Source organism: Pterocles gutturalis, unplaced genomic scaffold, assembly GCF_000699245.1.
Source record: "Pterocles gutturalis isolate BGI_N339 unplaced genomic scaffold, ASM69924v1 scaffold19686, whole genome shotgun sequence".
Classification (NCBI taxonomy): domain Eukaryota; kingdom Metazoa; phylum Chordata; class Aves; order Pterocliformes; family Pteroclidae; genus Pterocles; species Pterocles gutturalis.
The window spans coordinates 62,799-83,220 of record NW_010098414.1 but is presented as its reverse complement, the minus strand read 5'-3'; the positions used below and the strand labels follow the sequence as shown (position 1 = coordinate 83,220).

At 46.8% G+C, this 20,422-nt stretch overlaps 1 protein-coding gene across 1 annotated transcript in view; it reads right to left on the bottom strand.

Moving 5' to 3' along the window:
* Positions 1–1,009: 1,009 nt before the first annotated feature.
* LOC104461377 (reticulon-1-like) overlaps positions 1,010–20,422 on the bottom strand; it is a gene marked incomplete at its 3' end in the record, with an annotated part of 68,930 nt that continues 49,517 nt past the window's right edge. Inside the window, 3 exon segments of the mRNA XM_010072949.1 lie at positions 1,010–1,792; positions 6,211–6,504; positions 6,507–6,938. Coding sequence (XP_010071251.1) covers positions 1,010–1,792; positions 6,211–6,504; positions 6,507–6,938 — 1,509 coding nt within the window.

Genomic DNA, 20,422 nt, shown 5'->3' with positions numbered 1-20,422 from the left:
AAAGGTCCTGGCATCTTGCAAAGAATAAAATGCCTTTTTCTCTTGTGCGCGTTGTGAACTAAGCCAGTTCCAGGCTGCAGGGACCCCTGGCAGTGGCAGTGTGCAGTGACCGTCTGCTACCTCAGGGTTTAGCTCAGGCTAGAAGCTGGTGGTGGCTCTAGAGGCTTGATGGGTCCAGTCAGACCCCAGCGCCTGGCACAGCAAGCCCAGCCCGGGCTCTACACGGGCTTTGAGCGGATCCTGTGGACGGAAAAGAGCCCTTGAGCTCACCTGAACACCTGTGAGCATCCTGCCCTTCGCCGTCCCAGAGCTGGATTAGGGAAGGGGCTTTCAGAGGGACACGCAGGATGCCCCCAAGGCACACGGAGCTGGGATGAGCACCCCCAAGCCACTCGCCTCCTTCCATCAGCCTGGAAGCATACGCAAGCCCCTCATTATTCAGGATGGAGGGTGCCAGCCACCATGAGAGAGATTCATTTAAGCTACACCAACTTCAGAAACATCCAGACCCACCAAACCCAACCCCTCTAGTCCTCCAAATCATTCTTTTTTCTACAATGTATCCTCAAAAACATTACCCTGACATTTCTGGGACGGGCAGGACCACCTCCCTGATTGCACCCCTTCCCTGGTACAAGGCAGGTACTATTTCAAAGGAAAAATGATCATTTGTTGCTCTTTGTCCCCCACATGCCTGATGTACAAATCACCCTTATGTTACTGGGGTTCCCGCTTGATCCAGTATCTATATGCTTAAGCCTAAAAATTATTGTTGCTGGTATTATTTTTCTTCCTAAGATAAAGGAAAAGGAGAAAAGGAAGAGGGTGGGAAGTCAGAGATGATGTGTGCATCGTCACAGTTGTGCCCAGCTTCAAGCTGAGATTATCCAATGCCAGCAGCTCCCCCTCCTCAGCACTAGTAACGTCTCCCCTGCAAGGAACAGGCACTTCTCCCTCCTCTCCCTTCTCAGTAGCATTGCAATAAAACAACATAAACATCTGCATTTACCTTTCTGCTTATTTAAAAATGGCAGTAGGGGTGAAGCCAAAGGAATTTTTTTGCCAGAGTCCTTGGAAGACACTTTACTTTGGTTAACAACAGTTTCTTCAATGGGTTTCTTCAGGATTATTCTTTCTTTCAGCTCCTCAGTGCTGACGGCGGAGGTTGGGGGCTCAGCACCTACTTTCGGTGCAACAAAGGAGCATTTCAGGTAGGATGCAGACTCCGCCAGGTTTTCCCTGTTCATCCTGCTCTCTGTCGTTTTACTTGCTTCGTAGTCTGAGGCATCAGCGCGTGAGCCATTCTCTTCCTTGATAATGTCCATGACCATGGGCTTCATCAGAGGGGAGTCCTGCTCCCTCTTTGGGCTCTCTTCGGAGGCTGATGAAGCATCGCAGGACTCGATGATGAGCTCGCTGTCGAGCTCAGCCTCCCGCTCCTCCCGCAGGATGCTGTACTGGATGGAGGGGGAGGCAGGCGATGGAGGGGGCCCTCCAATGTGGCTGAAGGTCATGTAGTTGGAATGCAGCACCTCCTCAGCAGCCAGCGGGTCCTCTGAGACCAGCTCAATCTCCGAGTCCCCTGACTCAGCGCTGCTGGCTTCGTTATCCAGGGCTGAGGAGGCAGCAGGGCGCCCAGGTTTGACCCGCTGCTCTCTCTTCTCAGTGGAAAGGGCTGGTGACCGCTGCACCTCTGGGGTCTCAAAGGAAAAGCTTTTTGCTTCTTTGATGGCACTGATGAGTTCATCTTCTGACAGGCTGCCTTTGCCCTGCGACTCTGAGCCAGACGGTTCTGCCACATGGAAAGAAAAGGGGGAAAAAAAAGAAAAAAATTGTTAAGAATGAGATTTTCTGTCTGCGTAGGCAACAAACACAATAGATTTCATGCCAACAAGGATCCCTCTTGCAGGACTGGTAACACAGGCAGAAAGTTTCCCTGCCTGGGATGACTAACAGTAATAACAGCTTGTCCTTACAGTGCGTTTCCCATGCACGTACGCGTTATAAAAGAAGTATCATTAGCATCATTTAGTGAGGAAGAAGCTGAGGCACAAGGCAATGCTGGTCAGTGTTTGGCCAGTGTCTCAGCAATATGGTTTTCACCAGGAAAATCACCAGTCATGAGAAATGTGGGCTCAGGCCACACATAACAGCACCTGACTGTCACCAACAGATACAAGTCTGTTCTGTGGCCAAACACGCACACAGGGCTGGTGGGTTCCTGACACCGCTGAGCACAACAACCCAGGTGTAGTTACTAGTCATTTTGTCAAACTTTAAACTTTCAGGTGTGCAAAGATCCAGCTCTGAAACTTTTCTCAGACCTTTTCTTTTCGTTTTTGGTTTTGCATGGCAGTGGGTGGTGAATTCTCTGTTTGCATTTATCTCAGGTGGGTCCAAGAATGTAACTCTTTTTTTTCCTGTAAGTCTTAATATAATTGAGAACTATATTAACCAAAATAATGACTGACCAACTTGTTACCCAAAATTTGAAGCAAAAAAACTTCTCTGCTTTTTCTGTCTCACATTGAAAGAAGCTATACTTAGAGGATGAAAATGAACAGTTGAAGACACTGGCTGGTCACCTAGAGTTAGCAAAGAGCCCACATCCCGTACTAGAAGGGAACCCAGCACCAGACTTCCCACCTGTTCTGCCTCCCTGTATATCATAGAATCACAGAATGGTTTGGGTTGGAAGGGACCTTAAAGTTCACCCAGTTCCACCCCCCTGCCATGGGCAGGGACACCTCCCACCAGCCCAGGTTGCCCAAAGCCTCATCCAGCCTGGCCTTGAACCCCTCCAGGGATGGGGCATCCACAGCTTCTCTGGGCAACCTGGGCCACTGCCTCACCACCCTCACTTTACCATGTAGGGTTTTGTAGTGAAATAACAAAGAAAGTAAAATTGCATGTAAAATGTTCACAATAAGAGGTGATAGGGGCAGTTTGAGGTGCATTTGCATCTGCCCTGAGTTACTGGATGGGGAACAGGCTCTGCTGTATCATTCACAGAATCACAGAATCACAGAATGTTAGGGATTGGAAGGGACCTCGAAAGATCATCTAGTCCAATCCCCCTGCCGGAGCAGGACACCTAGATCAGATCACACAGGAACGCATCCAGGCGGGCTTTGAATGTCTCCAGAGAAGGAGACTCCACAACATCTCTGGGCAGCCTGTTCCAGTGCTCTGTCACCCTCACCGTGAAGAAGTTTTTTCTCATATTCAAGTGGAACCTCCTTTGTTCCAGCCTGAACCCATTGCCCCTTGTCCCCTTGGTGAGGGGTCAAGAAAGCCATCAGGAAAAGAGACCCCCAAGTTTCCTCCTGCTGATGCTGGTAAAGAGGCCCATGGCAGGACACCTCCTGTGTCTGCACATCTGGAGATGGCAGTGGAGCAAGGGAAGGTTTCCAGCCCCTCAGTTTCAGGTGTGGGGAGCATCAAGCTGTCCTGCACCCACTCGCAGTGGGTATTTACCTTCAGCCCAGCCCTGCTTTGGGAACAGCCACTGCCATTGGCTCCCCAGGGCTGCTCAGCTGCACTGGCCACATCTGGAAGCTCCTCTACAACAGAGGGTGAGGAAGAGATTGTATCATATGTGACTTGGGAAAAAAAACACTATTTGGGGCTATTGCCTGACTTAACTTCTCATGGCAATAGCATAGCTGATTTTTTCCTCATCATATGCCTTCCTCAAGATGAATCAGGTAAAGGGGGAGGTTTTAGTGATAGCACCTGAGCCACGACGTCCTGCTGGGAGATGGACAAGAAAAACAACTTCCCCACATCCCTCCAAGCAGTTTGGGTTTGTGACTCTGCCAACACACATCATCGGCAGTTTTGAGCACAAATTGTTGTCATGTGTGCAGCTCCTCCAACAAAAAATTCTCTTGGAACACATCCCTCTCGCATGAGAAAGTCCTTCTGCGACACAGAGTATGGCCGCAGACAGGATCAAGGTGTTTGGGACTGTCACTACACACTCCTTTCCAGATGCTGGGAATTTTTTGTTGCATCAGCTGCGCTGAGCAGGAGCCTGTGCATCCTTTTCCTCCAGCTGCAGGAAGCCCGTGTGAGCTGCACCACTCTCTTGCATTACCGCATGTAAGCATTTTCTCCCTGAGCAATGACTTAATCCGGCACGCGTCCAAACAGGCATGTGACTGCCAGCCCTCGTAGCGCAGCAACGCGCCATCCCACGGCTTCACCCCACTCCTGCCAGTTTGTAACTCTCAGCCACGGCGTTTACCTTATGAACAAAAAAGTCCTTTGTGGCCGGCAGCAGAGTGTCATATTTACTGCTGCCATGAGGAAGCATATGAATACCCACCGCCTTTCAGCAGCAGCACAGCGTATGAACAGATCATGTCTCCCTTCCCCAGAAAGATGATGGCCAGTAATTAAAAGAAAACCATTTTCAAAAGTCCTGATCCAAGCAGGAGGGAACTGGGAGCCTTGCCAGGATGCTTGAGGGGTATCTAGGAGCAACGGCTTTGCTGGGTCACTGGGTAGAAATAGCGAGGGCAGGTTTTACATTTCTTCCTTGCTTACGAACGCAGAGTCTGGGCGCAGCATGTTCCCAGCTGTGGGAAAGGGGGGAAATCCAGAGCCGGGCCCTAAAGGAAGATACCTGCTTCTTTCCTTAATGCAATAGATGAGCAGTGTTTCTGGCTTCCCAGCACCCCGACGCAGGGCAGTGGGACTTCCCAGGGCTATTTCAGCAGTGCTGGGGAGCAGCTTTGCCATCGGCAGAAAAAATTCCATGCCAGCAATCACACCAGCTACACCAGTGCCTCCCAGTAAGGCAGCAGCCATGAGGTTCAGCCATGCACTATTCGGCCGTTATGATGGGATATGGTTATCAAGTGTCACAAAGCCAGCCTTGAACAGTCACCAAGGTCTGAATAAATAACAGTTAGTGCCTGAAGTTCTTAATTACCTTGTCATGCAAAAGGTGTAAATCCATAAAAACAGTATGTCTCAGAAGTAGCGTGTGATGTCACCCAGGCAAATAAAAGAAGAAAAATGGGACTCTAAAGTCTATTTATTATCTAGAGTTTCTGGCTGATGCAGGTGGGATAAACTCACAGCTGCGGTGGACTGCTCCAAGCTCTTTCTTTTTTGTGAAAGTGTGCAAATGCATGCTCAGTTTTGGATAAGAACTATGTATTTCTCTAAGGGTAGGTATTAGTGTGGGTGGAAATCCCAGACTGCCATTTTAAAGAAGTTGGTTTTTAAATGGTTCTAGATGCCATAAAAGCAATGGAAATTTCAGCTTGGGGATGTTCATTGTGAAATGTCAAATGTTCATTGCCAAAGGGTTTTGATCCAGGATGGTGAAAGTTAATTTCAAGTCTGAAAATTCTGTTTCCTGTCGCAGAACTTTATTCCTTTTTAAAATACTATACTACTTTCGTATTTTAGCAGTGTATAACAGGGAAAATGAGGAATAGATATTATGTACTACTGCAGTAACCAGACAATAAGAAAATGTATAAATGTGGGACTTTGGTGCCCCCCCAGTAGAAATCAGGAGCCTTTAAAAGAGACTGGCCCTTTGTCTCTCCAGTACCCTTTGCAAATGAGGCAACAGCATTTCCCTCCTCAGCACTTTCTAAAAGCAGTACTTTCACTTGAAAACAGCAATTATTTTTAACAATTCAACCTTATTCTCTGCCAGCAATAGGAAAAAGGTCTTAAAACAGCCATTAAAATAACAATTTAAAAAATACTCAGATATTTGCAGCACCCGGGTCCCACACACCTAATTTCCTCTGGGGAGCATGGCCAGCCAGGGTGACCAAGAGACCCAAAATCACCAGGATCCAGCCTAAACTGTCACTGACAACTGTCAGCTCACAACTTTCCCTCGAGGAGACATCTCCATGGGGACTGGCTCAGTAAGCCTGGATCTGACCCCAGCCCTGTTCCTGAGTCACTCTCGGCAACTGATTTTTGTGCATCCCCAGCCCTGCCTTTCCCTCTTACCTACAGAAAGGGCAGCCCACCCCGAGCATCCCCCTTCAGCTGAGCAATGCAAAGTGGTGTCTGAACAGAGCAGAAACATCTCCAGCCATGGAGGCCCATTAACATCTGCTTGCACCCCCTTAGACCCACCCTACAAACCCACAATAATTCTCTAGCATGTAGGGCTACAATTGCAACCACTCGCTGAATAGCAAAAAAACCTACACCACATGGCAGCATTACCTGTGCCAGAGGATGGTGGTGTGACAGACCCTGGGCTGTCATCTTCTGGCTCTGACACGGTCACTGTTGGTACCACCTCATGGCTTGGCTTCAGGCCAGTGGCCGGCTGAGTCGGGCTTGACTCTTTGCTGGCAACTTCCCCTACACTTTCTATCTCAGTGAGTGTGATCTTGACGGGGGTTGTAACCACGGAGGTACCATGCTGATCAGTAGATCTTGTGTCTTCAAGTGGGCCCTGCTCTTTGGCTGCCTTCGTGCCCTCCAAAGCCGTCCGCTGAGTTTCAGCTTTCTGGTGGGTATTCCTTGGTACTTATCGATAAGGCTTGGACTCTCATCTTCAGAGTCCAGGTCTTGTTTTTCTTGGTATTTTATTTCTTCTGATCTACTTATGTCCATGTATTTATAAGCTTCTACTTTCATGGGATCTGCTAAGGTTTTGTCAACTTCAGTAGACTCTGCAGGAGTCATCTCTATTCCCGAATCTGAGCTAAACAAGCCATGAGACTCAAACCCAGTCACATCTTGCACAGGATGCCCCAGCGTCTTAAAGCCCTCTGTGCTGCCTGAGCAGGGAATGGGGCTATTTTCCTGCTGTTAAATGCCCGTGAAATAGGTGGAGTCCCGCGGAGTGGTGTAATGGACGTCGGAGATCAGAGAGGTGTAGAAGGAGTTGTCACTCCCGTTGGCAGTGGAGCCATAGTCAAAGAGATGTGATGAGGCCGTGACACCTAAAGCAAAGACACAAAAACAATGCAAAGTGAAGAGAAGTGACAGCATGCATCAATCCTTCTGCAAAGCCATACTCATTCCCTGCTGATTTTAGATTCAGTTTGTGCACCAGGCTTGGCTTTGTTTGCAAGCTCTTTGGGACTGTCTCGTACTATACCCTTGGGCAACATAGTGGCACATCTGTCAGAGTAGACTTCCAGCTGCTGTTGTATCTTAAAATAGCTATAACGATCCTGATAGCTGCTAACAGTTCCTGGCCAATGTTTGCCCAGCCTGTGCATAAAAATTTCCAGTGATGGCAATGCCACAACTTCCCTCACAGTCTGCCTCAGGGGCTCATCGCCAAGTATCCTTAAAAACATATAATGTCCAATAAAAAAACCAATCCTGAGCAGAAAGGTTATTTTTTTAATGCAGAGAAATGGAGGAGTTTCACTCAAAGAAAAGTTTTAATTAAGAAAAAAAAAATCTGCTGGACAGAATGTTGGTAGGCAGCTTTAGATTTCATTTTCTCTTTTAACAATAATCACCCTAAATTTATGAAACACCAGGGCAGACACTAAACATCCACATTTAGTGATTTCCACATGTCCAGAAAGCCGAATCCTGTGTGCATCATCTACAAAGCATGCCGGCATGAAAGTGGTTAAACCTCTACCCACGCCCATGCATCATCTTCATACACCGGTTCTAATTCCCTCTGCCGTGCTTCAAGATCCTGGGGATGTCGCTAATTAAATGACAAATGATGGCCACCCTCTATTTGCAGCATTAATGTAAAGCACAGCTGGATGACAGGAACGGCGAGTTTCCCCATGAAGGAGGCACGAGCTGGGGAGACGAATTTTTATGGGGGCTGGGGGAGTGTGTTTGTAGAGAAACAAAGCTGATGGCTGCAGAAGCTGGTGCCTATAGGAGGGCAGCAGCCTGTTAACTGTTGGTGCGCTGATGCACGCTGCACCGCAGAGGCTGGCTGGCTGGCTTTCTCCGACCTCTGCCCATCGCCCTGCAAGGGATGTGCAGCTCCTGACCCGCTCCTTATGTGCTATGCCCTGGGCTACCACGCACAATGCAAATTTAACAGTAATATTAAAGAGACGTTGCTGCAGCTGCAAAGCCAGAAGCTGTAAAGAATCAGCTGGAAAAATCCTGAGCTACTTGGATTTGGTTATTTTCTTTCTCTTTGCACATACATAAGGATATCATCTCTAGATACCACTACAACCATTTTTTTTTTCCCACAGCCCTCCATGCATTAGGCATGTGCAGCTCATTTAGTGAGCCCTGAAGCAATATTTTTTCCTCCCCTTAACCCTGTTCAGTGCATAGCTGCAGGCTTTTTACTGCACGGCTTTGCTGGATTTGACGTGCACAGCCCAAGCCTTGCACAAAGGCAAAATGACCATTTCCCTCATCCATATTTTTGCATCGCTCAGTGCTATGGTGACTTGCAAACAACTTCTCTTTCCTGGGCCACCTCTAGGGTGGGAACAGCATGTTCTTCATTTTACAAGGGGAAACCTGGTAGCACAGGGAAAAAGCAACCCAAAAGTGCCACACCTTGCTTTCCAGCCTACCTACACTATGTGTTCCTGCATGTCCATCCTCACTGATTTTGGGTGCTGCTGGTCCCCGGCCAGCCCTCACTGCTAATCTTTTACTGCACACACAATGCTGACAGCAGCTCCATCCCCACACCCTGAGAGCCCATGGCCGGGGATTCACTGCAGCTGCCTTTGCCATACAAGAGCACAGAGAAAGGGGTGCTGTAGCTGGCATGTGAAAATTATTATTCCCAGTCATTCCCAGCCTTCAATTTGCTCTTCTCACTGCTATGGAGCACTGCATTGAACTTCTCATAGAAGTATTCATGATCAAGCCAAAATCTTGTTTCAGAGTGGTGAGGGTCACTGCAGAGACTCTTCCTACACATGTAAATTTGGGAGGATTTTTCCCTCCATCTATATAACTTTACATTTACCTACTCTAAATTTCACGTTCTGTTTTCCTGCCAGCTCACTTGGGACTGCAAGATCCTTTTGTAACTCACTACAGGCAGCTCTTGTCTTCACTGCGAATGGATCCTCAGTGGAAAAGCACAGAGAAACCAAAGCAGAATGAAAGGGCTAAGCTGGGCTGCCCAGCACCCACATCAGGTCCTACCTGAGGTCATTCAGTGCCAAGCAAGGGCGGCTCATACCCAAAAAACATTTCTAAATTATCAGTAAGCAAAAAGGGACAGGGTTTTTTTCTTGCAAATACTTTTCTTGCTGAACTTGCCTTTTTGAAAATTACCCATAAACAGGCTTGGATTTTCACAGATATGTTGGTTAGCTGGAATTATCGGATGCATTGTTTATGCCAACATATTTCAGGCTGTGAATTGCTGACTACAGACTATTCATGCCTGTTGCTGCCAGTATCTGCTGTGTGTAATTTACTATTTGTGCTGGGTGAGTGGCTGTCTAAATCACGGGGTTTCAGGGTTGCTCTTTGGTTAGGTGATTCCTCGGTGCCTACTGAGCCTGGTCCAAAGTTCATCAAATTCACTGGAAAATTCCCATTGATTCCGAGTGGCTGTGGACCCGATTAAGATGCCTGTGCAGTACTTTCCTGCTCTGGGTCCTCATGAAAAATGCACCAGCACAAAACCATCAGTGAGCAAAACCCCATTTCTACAAATATCCCACAATTGCTAGTAAAGAGGGAGCATAAACATGGTCAAAGGAGATTGAAGTTGCCTTCAAACCAATATTCATGGATGTTGTTTGCAGCTTTCATTTCTGCTTTGCCCACAGCATAGGTAAGCCAGATGCATTTGCAGCACTTAGTGATGCTGATCAATAGAGCAATGAAAGGGTTTCTGATGCATTTGTGTCCAGTGCTTCATAGCAGGAGTTACGACAAGCCAGGAGAGCCACTGTGATAAAGAGAGCCTGGGAAAATATCACCCTATTCTTTATGTTATTTTCAGAAAGGAAAAAATAACCCTGAAGTAGTCACTGAAAGAAACATCACATTTTCAAGCAGTACAAACCCAGTGCTGTAGCAGATGTTAACACAAGAGCTGATTTAATATAGACTCACTGTTGATCATAAACCTTTTTTTCTTTTTGTGCAGTGGTTTTGCAAATAATGGTGAAACCAGAAAATGTGTTTCTTACCAGGATTCAGGGCAAAGACAAAGAGTTAAAGGGTGTGTGAGCATGTCCATGCGCAAGTGTGAGTAGAGAGATCAGCAGGAAATAGAGGGATCCCAACTCTCCAGGCATCCACAGAGTCAAAAGCACTGAAGACAGCTGAAATTGCCTAATTATTAGGATTTAATGCAACTCTATTTCCCCAGGAAATTATTTAAAGTCATTGGTAAAACTGCCTCTTATTTGGGAAGTGTGAATCTATCAGCTAGTAGGCTGGCTATTAAAGACACGGAAACCTGTGATAGCTGAGCAGGTTTTTGCCGAAGAATAGTGTATTCAGAGCCTGGTGATCAAGCAATGCCCTCTCTGACTTTAAGTTTATTTAGTTCAATATCCGTGGGAAGCAGAAGCCTTGAATAGCACTGGTAATGGATGGCAGTATCAGAATTTACCTTTGTTACAAAGGGTTGGGTGTTCTAATCTGAATTTCCCTCAAATGTGCCCAAAAACTTTGCCTGCCAATTCAGGTAAAGCAAAGCTATTCAGTGCCTGAGAGCAGCAGTCGTGTTTTCTTGTAATACAAGCCCTCGGGAAATAATTTCACTTCCTGCAACCAGCTAAGAAGTAATGGGTCTAATTCAATCATTTCGAGCACAGCTGAGATGCTCAGCAAGTTACATGTGTTTTCATCAACTGTAGAGAAAAACAAAATTTGAAAATGACTGGTTTGTTTCCTCAGAATAAGAGAGTGAGTGCTCCCAAAATCCTCTCCTACAGCACTGGATTTAGAGCTATTTATCAATTGACACAGGAAATAATTTATAAATCATTGGTTCCATGCAGAGGAACTCTTAATTTAAGAAAGGCAGCTGAAGCCCAATTTGGATTCATGCAAGCTGAACTGCTGCAGCACACTGGGAAGAGGAAACAAAAAGTCATCTGAGGAAAACAGATAAAGAAAACCAGCTAATTTAAATAAAACTGATTTTTTTTCCCCAACTACAGTATGCTCAGTCTTCTTAAAATTGACCACTTCAGAATATTGTGTTCAGTTTTCAATAAAATAACCAGCTTCCACATTAACCTGCCTTTCTTTATCTTCACATACAACTCTGGTGTCCTTCAGTGGCACAGACAGACTGACACAGAAGGACATGAAACTTCAGTTCTGCAGAACAGCTGGCAACCTCGCAACGCGAAGTTCAGTATTTATTGTGTGTCAGTGATTTCATCAGAATTATTAATTTTTCAGCAGAGAGGGAACTAATCTTTAATTAGATGATACTATTTTTACAGCCTGATGCTGCACTCAGAAGAGGAAAGATCTTTGGTTGCAACTGGAGGAATCAAGATTTCAGCGACCTTTTCAGACAAAAGCAGAACAGTGTGAGCAAGCCGCTTCCAGCAGATTCCTGTAAGTCTTTTAAATATTTGTCTCTGACTTTTGCTCTGGATACTGAGCCTCAGGAGTTGTTACCAGCCACCCCAGCACTGCAGGGCTGCTCGCTCCCAGGAGCAGGGGGTCCCCAGCTCTCTCCCCTGTCCGTGCACATCACAGCTTCCTGGTGACAGGGTCCACCTTGTCCTGTTTGGACAGTCCCTGACCTTCAGTAATTTAGAGATAATATTGAGCAAAGTCCCATAAACAAGGGGAGCACTCTTATTTGGCCCCAAGCTAGAGGGTTTCTCAGGCCACATGGCACTCCCAGGTCCTAGAACCCTTTAGGTGTCATCCAGAGATTTCAGATAACAAGAAACCAAAACCAAGCAACAAGCAATTTCCAGCACAGTGGCTTTGCTCTCATCCAGGACCCCTGAAGGTACCACAGAGCTCAGGGATATTCAGTGACTTCCCTTCAGCACTTACACACAGACACACACACACAGAATGTTAGAGATTGGAAGGGACCTCGAAAGATCATCTAGTCCAATCCCCCTGCCGGAGCAGGAACACTTAGATCAGATCACACAGCCTGGTTCTTAAAAAGATATCCTATACTGTCTTAAAGGCTCAAGGAGGTGGTTGAGCACTTTGCCAAGATTTTTATCTGATAATTACCCTCTCCCTAATTACCTTCTCCCCTAGAAAGTCTGATTTCATAGCAAGGCTGACTATCTAAATCCAAGGAGCCATCATGGGCTGCCATTGCACCTGACAGTGATGCAGGAGAGTCCCATTGCCCAGACCTTGCCACCACCTAAACATCTGTATCTGGAAAGCAAACCATAGTTCAGGCTCCTCTCTGATGACCAGCACAAACCTTGTTTCCCAGCCCAACCTCAGAAACTTACATTCCAGCCTGTCCTTCATTTTTATTGTTCATCCATGACCATCAGATAGATGCATCTTGCTTTCTCCCAAATACACAACAAAAGTAGCTATTAAACAGTCCTACCTTTTCTGTACCAAACTTACAATTTTGGCATCTGCCAGTAGCAACAAGCCTGTGTTTGACATTGGGTTCTTTTTATTTCTAACTTATCCTTAAAAGGGAAAAAAAAAAAGGGAAAGACTTTTCCTATTCTTTTGACCCTAATGTGTGATGTCTCATTGCTTCTTTATAGCTTCCCAACTCAGTTACCTCCCTTTTAAAAATTTGTATTATATTGCTTCTTACTATGTTCTCATCCCTAGTCTTTTTATACAGTCTTTCAATGTTTTATTACTTTTCCACATCTCCTTACAGTACCCCAATGGACCAGCAGTCCCAAGTCTATCTCCAAATTCAAAGCATAACATCTTCTTCGATCCAGACCAAGCTGTTTCTTCCTTTCTGCTCAATTTTCAAATCTAACCAAAAACCTCAGGAACACTCCAGAGATTTCCAGAAGTCCTTTGCTGGTACAATGCTTCAAAGTAGGCCGGCTACTCCCAGGAATATCTGAGAGTACCACTTAGGAGCCACGCTCTTGATTTTACAAGACCCTTCACCATGAACTTTAAAACCCAAGACACTTCAATATCCAGGCAAACCTCAAAAGTACTTGAGCACCAAACTCAAGGGGAGCTGAAAACCCAAACATCTGATACCCCTCATGCCAAGTACAGGTATCACCATGCTGTGGATACCACTAAACCAGCTCCCAGTCTCCCCTGGATTAGCCAGAGCCAGCTGTCAGCCCTGAGCTCCCCTACCTTCAGATGCTCCAGGTTAGACGCAGAGAGCAGCAAGCTGTGTGCAAGAGAACTGCGCTAGGGGTGCGTCCCTGGCAGCAGTGCCAGCTATTTCCAGCTGCCAGGAGATGGTGCTCGTTGTTTTAGCTCAGGATTTGCAAACCCACTTTACAGGTTAGCAACTTCTTTTCCTCCAGAACTCTCCTGATCGTGACTGCAGGAAAGATATAACTCTGCAAGTCACAGATTTCACAAACGTGAATGGTCATACTCCGAGAGTCATGTGGGGATTAATTTGCACAACAGATGCTATAAGTAAACTGGATGTATCAGAATGATACATGCTCCTGTTCTATTATTTCCCCCTCGTTCTTTGCATGGGTCCTGAACATGTTGGGGAAACTCAGAGCTGCAAGAAGCCTGCTTCCCGCTGTCTCAGAGCAGCTGACAGCTCTGCACCTTAGCTCCTGGGGACAGGAGTGAGTCAGCCGTGCAAGTTATTCATCCTTGCCCTTGAGATCACGCAGCAGCCAGAGGAAATGCTGCCACGCAGAGAGGCAGCTGCTGTCTCCTACACAGGTAGGAGGGCAGAAGGACAGGGTGGAAAAACCCGGCTTGATTCTCTTTGTACTCTGGTTACTCCATTGACTTAATTGGAGTGACCTCCGATTCATCCAGCCTGAGACAGAAAGCAAGTCCTAAGCTCAAACAAGTTAATATGTTTCGATGCATGTAAAATCCCTCCTCCAGGTCAGTTTGCGAGGATATGAGGTACTACAGCCTCCAGCCCCAGCACTTTAGCTGTCTATTGTAAGTGGGGATTGCAGTTTCCAGCTCCAGGGCTCCCTCATTTCAGTCGTCCGTGTGCTAAATATAGGGGGAAGGGGCAGCTGGGATCTGAGCCCCCAAAACCCTTGGCTGCTGAGGATGAGCATCCTTTAGCAACTCATCACCTCCTAGCAGGCACAGAGGCTGGAGGTGGGGAAAAATTGCTTCCAGGATCCAGCCCCTGGAGGCCCTAACCCTTTCAGGAGCTTCAGTTTGGGGGCTGTCTGGTCAAGACACTCCCCCCAGCAGCTGGTGTCAGGTCACCATCATGTTACACAGGAGCATGGTCCTTCCACGTGGCTTCTCAAGACCCTGCCTGGGGGTTTCTTCTGTCGCGCCAGCTGACTTCTGGTTTCTTCCGAAAAGCATGTGGGCCCAAATCAGGCCCTGGCTCAGCTGCTGAGTGCTACAGTCTCGGCTGCAGGAGGGATGCGTAGGAAACACTGATGAGCTTTCAATAAGATTAAAACAGATCCACTCTGGGGAACACAGGACGCGCTGCACTGCGGGCACCATCATCCCGGCAGGCTATTAACAGCATCTTTTATTTTGTCACGAACTCTGCATCACAACAGCTATCATCTCCCTGCCAGCGCTGCTCTGAAAAACTACCAGGGTCCATCTTTTTGCTGCTGCTTAATAGTCACTGTGGGTGTCGTGATGCTGCCCAGACCAAGCCAAGTCAAACAGAGAAGCAGGGCTTGGTTTGGTAATGTTGAATATCCTCAGCTCCCATGGACATCCACAGAGCTCACAGCATCTGACAGGGGATGCTCAGCAGGCTCCCCAAAGCCAACCAGCTGGTGTGCAAAGCAAACCCATAGTAAATGCTTCAGCAGTTCCCACCCCTACATACCCTCCAGGCTTTCTGCTTCAATAAATGGTCACAGAGAGCTCCAATTTGACCTGGCAGTACAACCCTGGTATAAGGTCTGTGACAGCCCTCCTCAGTGCTCCAGGCAGCATGAAAAATCGTGAACACTGAAGAATACTGCCTTGCAAGGAGCACAAGAATGGTTTAAAACATGCGTAAAGTTGCAAATGCTCCTGCTAGAAGTGTAGCTGCAGCAGATCTTCATAGTTATCAGAAAAGGATACAAACATCATTTAGTAAGTTTTAACAAAAATCTGATACAGGAAAAAAAGCATGTTTTCACTCCTGTGGTAGTATCATCAGGAGTAACATGATTGATCAGTAGGGTTCAGCGACACTAAGGTACTGCCTAAAATGCTATCACATGCACTATGCTAAGGATGATTAAACTCCACTTAGAAGAATAATTCATTCGTATTTCACTATAGTCACATTTCCCCAGAATAATCAAACTCCACTGAGTCCCACAACAAAAATACTCGAAGCACTAAGTGCATTAGCACCTAAATCATGCTTTTCAATGACTTGAAACGGGGCCCAGCTCCCTTTAGAGCACTAGACACCAAACCATCTCACTAAATCTGGATGTGTTTGGCTGAGTCTCATTTGTCTTTATGTTCTAAAATACCTAAATCCCATTTCAGACATGATTTGGGTACTTCAGCTATTCACTGTTTTTACCCTCAGACTGCTACAAAGCAGTCAGTCACTCTCCAAACTCAGACCAGGCTGTCTTTCAATACCCGCTGCAGGAACACCCTCTGCCCCTGCCCAGCCTCTATCCCAGGGCTCTGCCGCAGGCACCTCCTGCACTTCCATCCCCACCTTTTCTGACTCCCAGTTACTTATAAATTCAGCTTCATACCATTGCTGTAAGGCAATGCAGCTGCAGATTCAAACTCAGCCTGGCAAAGAGAGAAATGCCAACGCTAGCTGCTTTTGATGCTGTGATAAACTCGGGACAGAAATCATTGCCCTACAGCTCCAGGCTCTTCCACGCGTAGGGAGAGAGGGCTCAGCAGCAGGGAGGCAAAAGCCAGCATTGGAGAAGGGTTTCTGCTGAAGTAGGAGTCTCTGAGTAAGAATTTGATACACGTCTGGAGGGACTGCTGAGTTTTCTCTGTGCCGCTTATACCCAACTGCAACATCTCATGGAAATCCAGTTATTAAAAATGAGAAAAAGGGAAGAAGGGGTCACCTTGCACTTGGCTCCCCATCCCCTAAGGTTGAAGCCCCCCCAGAAGGAATCTTCCAGGGAAACAGAGCAACAATGAAGTTCAGCTGAAATCACTGAGGGCTCTCGAGAGGAAAATTAATTTTGTGACAATGCATAACACCGACAGTGATGTGTCAGGGTTGGTAATTCAGGGAGAAAACCAGCTGTCAGGCACTGAGGGATGGGGTAAATCAGGAGTGACTCTACCAAAGGCACTAGAGTTACACCTGCATAAAACTGTCAGTGGGGAAGGAAGTACGAGGCCCTGGGAGCCAACAAATAGAGTCTGAAGACAAGACATTACCAGCCACAAATCAAGATAAAATCCAATGCCCAGGAGACAGCAGGAAAATCTAGGTCACAGAGGACACGGCGGCACGAGGCTGACGCAGGCCAAGAGACAGAGCTCAAAAATCACCATCTCTCTTTTCACTCAAGGTTTTCCCATCACAACATGACCTGTGCCAGAAAGGCCAGAGGACCAGAAAATGCTGGCTCCTGATGACTACCTTTATTGGCAGCAATAGAAACATTAGGAGAAAAGACTCTATAGCTTTTTGTAGGATTCAGAATATACAACATCAAGGAGGAGTGAGGAAATATGAGCAGTGGCAGAAAAGATTAAAAAAAAAAAGAGAGAAACACAGAGGTTCTGCTGAGGCAGGTGAGGCAGCAGGCTCTGATCCAAGTGCTAAGGTGGTTTACTTGCGTGTTAAGTGATTTCCCGCTATTTCTAGAAGGTGGGGGCACCAAGAGTGCATCTGAAAGTCAACTGAAAGTTTTCAAAAGTTAATCCTCTCAAAGTAGTGCAGAATGTGGGGCAGAGCCACTGCAGTCATAAATCAGCATCAGCCTCTGGCTCCAGCTTCTGCTTAAGGAGGATTGGGCCATATGTGCTATAACTAATGCTATAAATGTCCTTGCCTTCAAGGTCTCTCCTTTATTTACCTGCTGTTATGTCTCTTCCCCTGTAAAAGATGAGTTTATTCCAAGCAGAGACAGGAAAAATCCTCCCCAGACATCTCACTTCCCCGAAGGACATTTTTAGAGTCTCACCCTTCACTCTACTTGAGTAAAGAACAGATACAACCACAAGCCACTCCATCTCCTGACTGTGAATACGTGACACCAAAAACATCTGCACACCCAGGAGACCAGCCAGCAAGCCCGAAGTTTGTACTCTGAGCAGGTGTATGATTAAGATTTCAAGGAGCACAGGTCGGTTGGACTGTTCTGCTCCCTGAAAGCCCAGGAGAAGCTCCCGCTCCTTCCTTACTCGGCAGCTCTTGTTCTCTTTGCATTTGCAAAGCCTGAAGGCTTGCAAAAGTGATGTGGGACCTCCGTGGTGACCCAGGGCCTGGTCAACAGGCTGGTTTGTCTTTGGGCACCTCTCACAGACACCTTGGGTGTCATCCACAAGCTCCTCACTCCTGGATAACCCGAGCTGGGGGAAAGGAGCAGCTCCTCTCCCCTCTATACGTGCACACCATGCAGCACTGCAGACTTACCCACTGTTTGGTGGGATAAGGAAACCTAAGACATGGGTGTCTTTGGCTCTAGTCCTCTTCTGTCCTGCTGCAGGCAGCGGGGCAGGGATGGGGGCAATTGCTTTGCTCTAGGGCAGGCCAGCTGCCGATCACTGCTTTTCTGGAAGAGTGGGGAAAAGCCAAGGCAGTCATGCCTCTGCTGTCTGCAAGGGAACCCAGCTCCCTGCAGTCAGAGTTGGTGGCTAAATCAGAGTCTTCTGCAGATTTAAAGACAGTGGAGGCTGCACTGCTGAAAGCTTTTCAGGTTGTGGTGGAGCAACCTTGATTCAAACCAACCATTTGCTGGAATTACGGTGTGTTATTAAAGCAGGAGGGGGGCAGCAGCTTGACAGCAGCGCTAGGATCAACCTCTCTGACAGCAGCGTCTCTCTGCATTCAGCAGCACAGCCTGGTGTTTGGCTTCGCAAGTGAAAAGCTGGGGATAATTACGAGATCATGATGCCTCATGCAGCTTTCCCAGAGTCTCTGCCGCACGGGAAGGGTCAGCTGCCAGGTAACTGTGGAAGCTGCAGTGAAAGGCAGGAGCAGAGAGGTCTCCTCTTGCTCTCTTCCGTTGCCTGACCTCCCATCTGCGTACTGATGGTGCTGCTGAAGCAGGTCTTGTGATGCGGTTATTGCACACCACTGCCTCACCCACATCTGCCAGATTTCTATTAAAAGCTGCAATGAAAAATTAGCTTTTTCAATTATAGGGAGGTCTGTTTTCCCCCAAAGAACATCCCCCCCCAGTAAAACATCCAAGACTCCAAACCTGAAAATATCTTGACTTTGCTGCCATCCTGACCTTTGAAGAGGCAGAAGGCACTGCAGTAGTTTCATATTCAGCTCAGGGAGGTTTCAAATTCTAAACTACTGAAGCTTTTTAAGAGTAGTTACACAAGTAACTCTCGAATGCTACAAGTATGGGTGCTCCTGCTTGGGGAGACAGGACAAATACATGCCCTCCACAGCAGCTCTCCTGCTTCAGGTTCTAGCATGAGCTACTTTTGGAAGAAGCTACTGGACAGTCAGACTTGCAGCTATCATCATGAACAAGGACCTTTCCATCCCAGCAGATACATCAGGTACAGCACTGCATCTGAGAAGAAAGCAGTTTCTAGATAAAGTTCAGGACAGGACATCTCTACAGATATTGCTGATTCACCTTCAAAATTATTCACCTGCCAAAATGATGGACATGGCTAAGAAGAAAAAACAAATATGACAAGCAGCTTTTCTGCTGTGTTTTCAAAGAGACAGAAGGGGACATCCAGAAAAGTTCAGGACAAGTGAAGCAATGTGTCTTGCAGGAAAGGCCCATTTTAAGAGTGTATGACAGTGAGGGAGACAGAAGACATTTGGAAGAACATGACTACTAGTCAAGACAAAGCATTAAGTTGTGCTTGAAAATAAATTTAAAAAAAAAAAAACAAAAAACTAATAGTCCTCTTGGCTATAAGCTTGGTGTTAGGAAACAAAGGAAAAGTGGTGAGTGTGGGAACCTTCACTTTCTATTGTAATTTCAGCATTCGGTCCTCTCCAGTTATCAACTCAAAACATGAAAGTGGTTAAATGGACAGAGCATTAACAAGGGAATGAAGACACTAAGATGTCCTGGAGTTGTTCACATGCAGTATCAGATGCTGGCCAATCTCATTCATTGCATTAAAAACCTCAGCCAGGGCAGTGTAAATGCATCAGCAGAGGACACTGGGCTCAGGGATGCAGCATGTTTCCCTTGGGCAGAAGGCCGGAGGGCCAGGGTGTGTGCAGTGCTGCAGACTGAACACACCTAAGGATCCAGGCAGGATGTGAAAAGAGGCAAGAGGCAGCCCAGGAACAGACAGCAAAAGAAATAAGAGCTCGGGGACTAACCCTGCAATGTAAAACAGACACGGTCCCACAGAGGTATTGGCATGGCAGGGAGAAGAGACTCCCAGTATTTATCTGTACCTTGTCCTCTGGTAGGGATGAACCAGGAGACAGATATTTTTGTGGTTGTTTTCCTCATTTAGGAAAAGCACAGAAGCATGTAGAAAAGCTATAGAAGATGCTGGTGGCATAAGTACTGGAGGGCAGGACACCTGGGACCAGTCTGGAGGAGGGAATAACGGAAATAAATTTATATTGTATGGAGAGGAGAAGGGAGGGGGAGAGCAAGATCACAGTCTATAAATACATTCAAGGTACCAGGGTAAGTGAAGGGAGGGAATTAGTCACAGTCTTAGAAGATGGGAGGGAAAAAAAGCAATGGCTTGAAGTTAAGATATAAAATTAGGCTACATGTCAAGGTGTATTTCTTGATGGAAAAGGGAAGAGGAGTGGAACAGGGGGCACAGGGTGTGCCCATATACCATCTCCCCATTACAGCACGTCTGGATGGGCCTTAGCAGGGAATGAACTCCAGCTCTGCCCTGGGGGTGGGTCCCAGATGTCTTTTTCTGGCACCGCTCTTGATAGCCTAATTTTGCCTCTTTTACATTAAGTACTTCAGATGAAATCTGGGCAAATAAGATACTCTTCAGTTTGGCAAGAGAGAACATTAAAGGGAAGTAATTCTGCTTGGAAGAGAGCTGTAACAGATTTTTAATGATTTTTTTTTAAAAGTGAAACACAAAAACAAACCAGTAACAATCATTCTAGGTCAAATCAATTTAATTTGACTTGCAGCTAAGTGTCAGATCTGGTTTACAACAACCTTTGAATATGAAACGGTAACTCTGTGCATCAGGGTCCCTCATGGAAGCAGAGGCACAATGGTGCACAGGGTGACCCTGCAGGGTG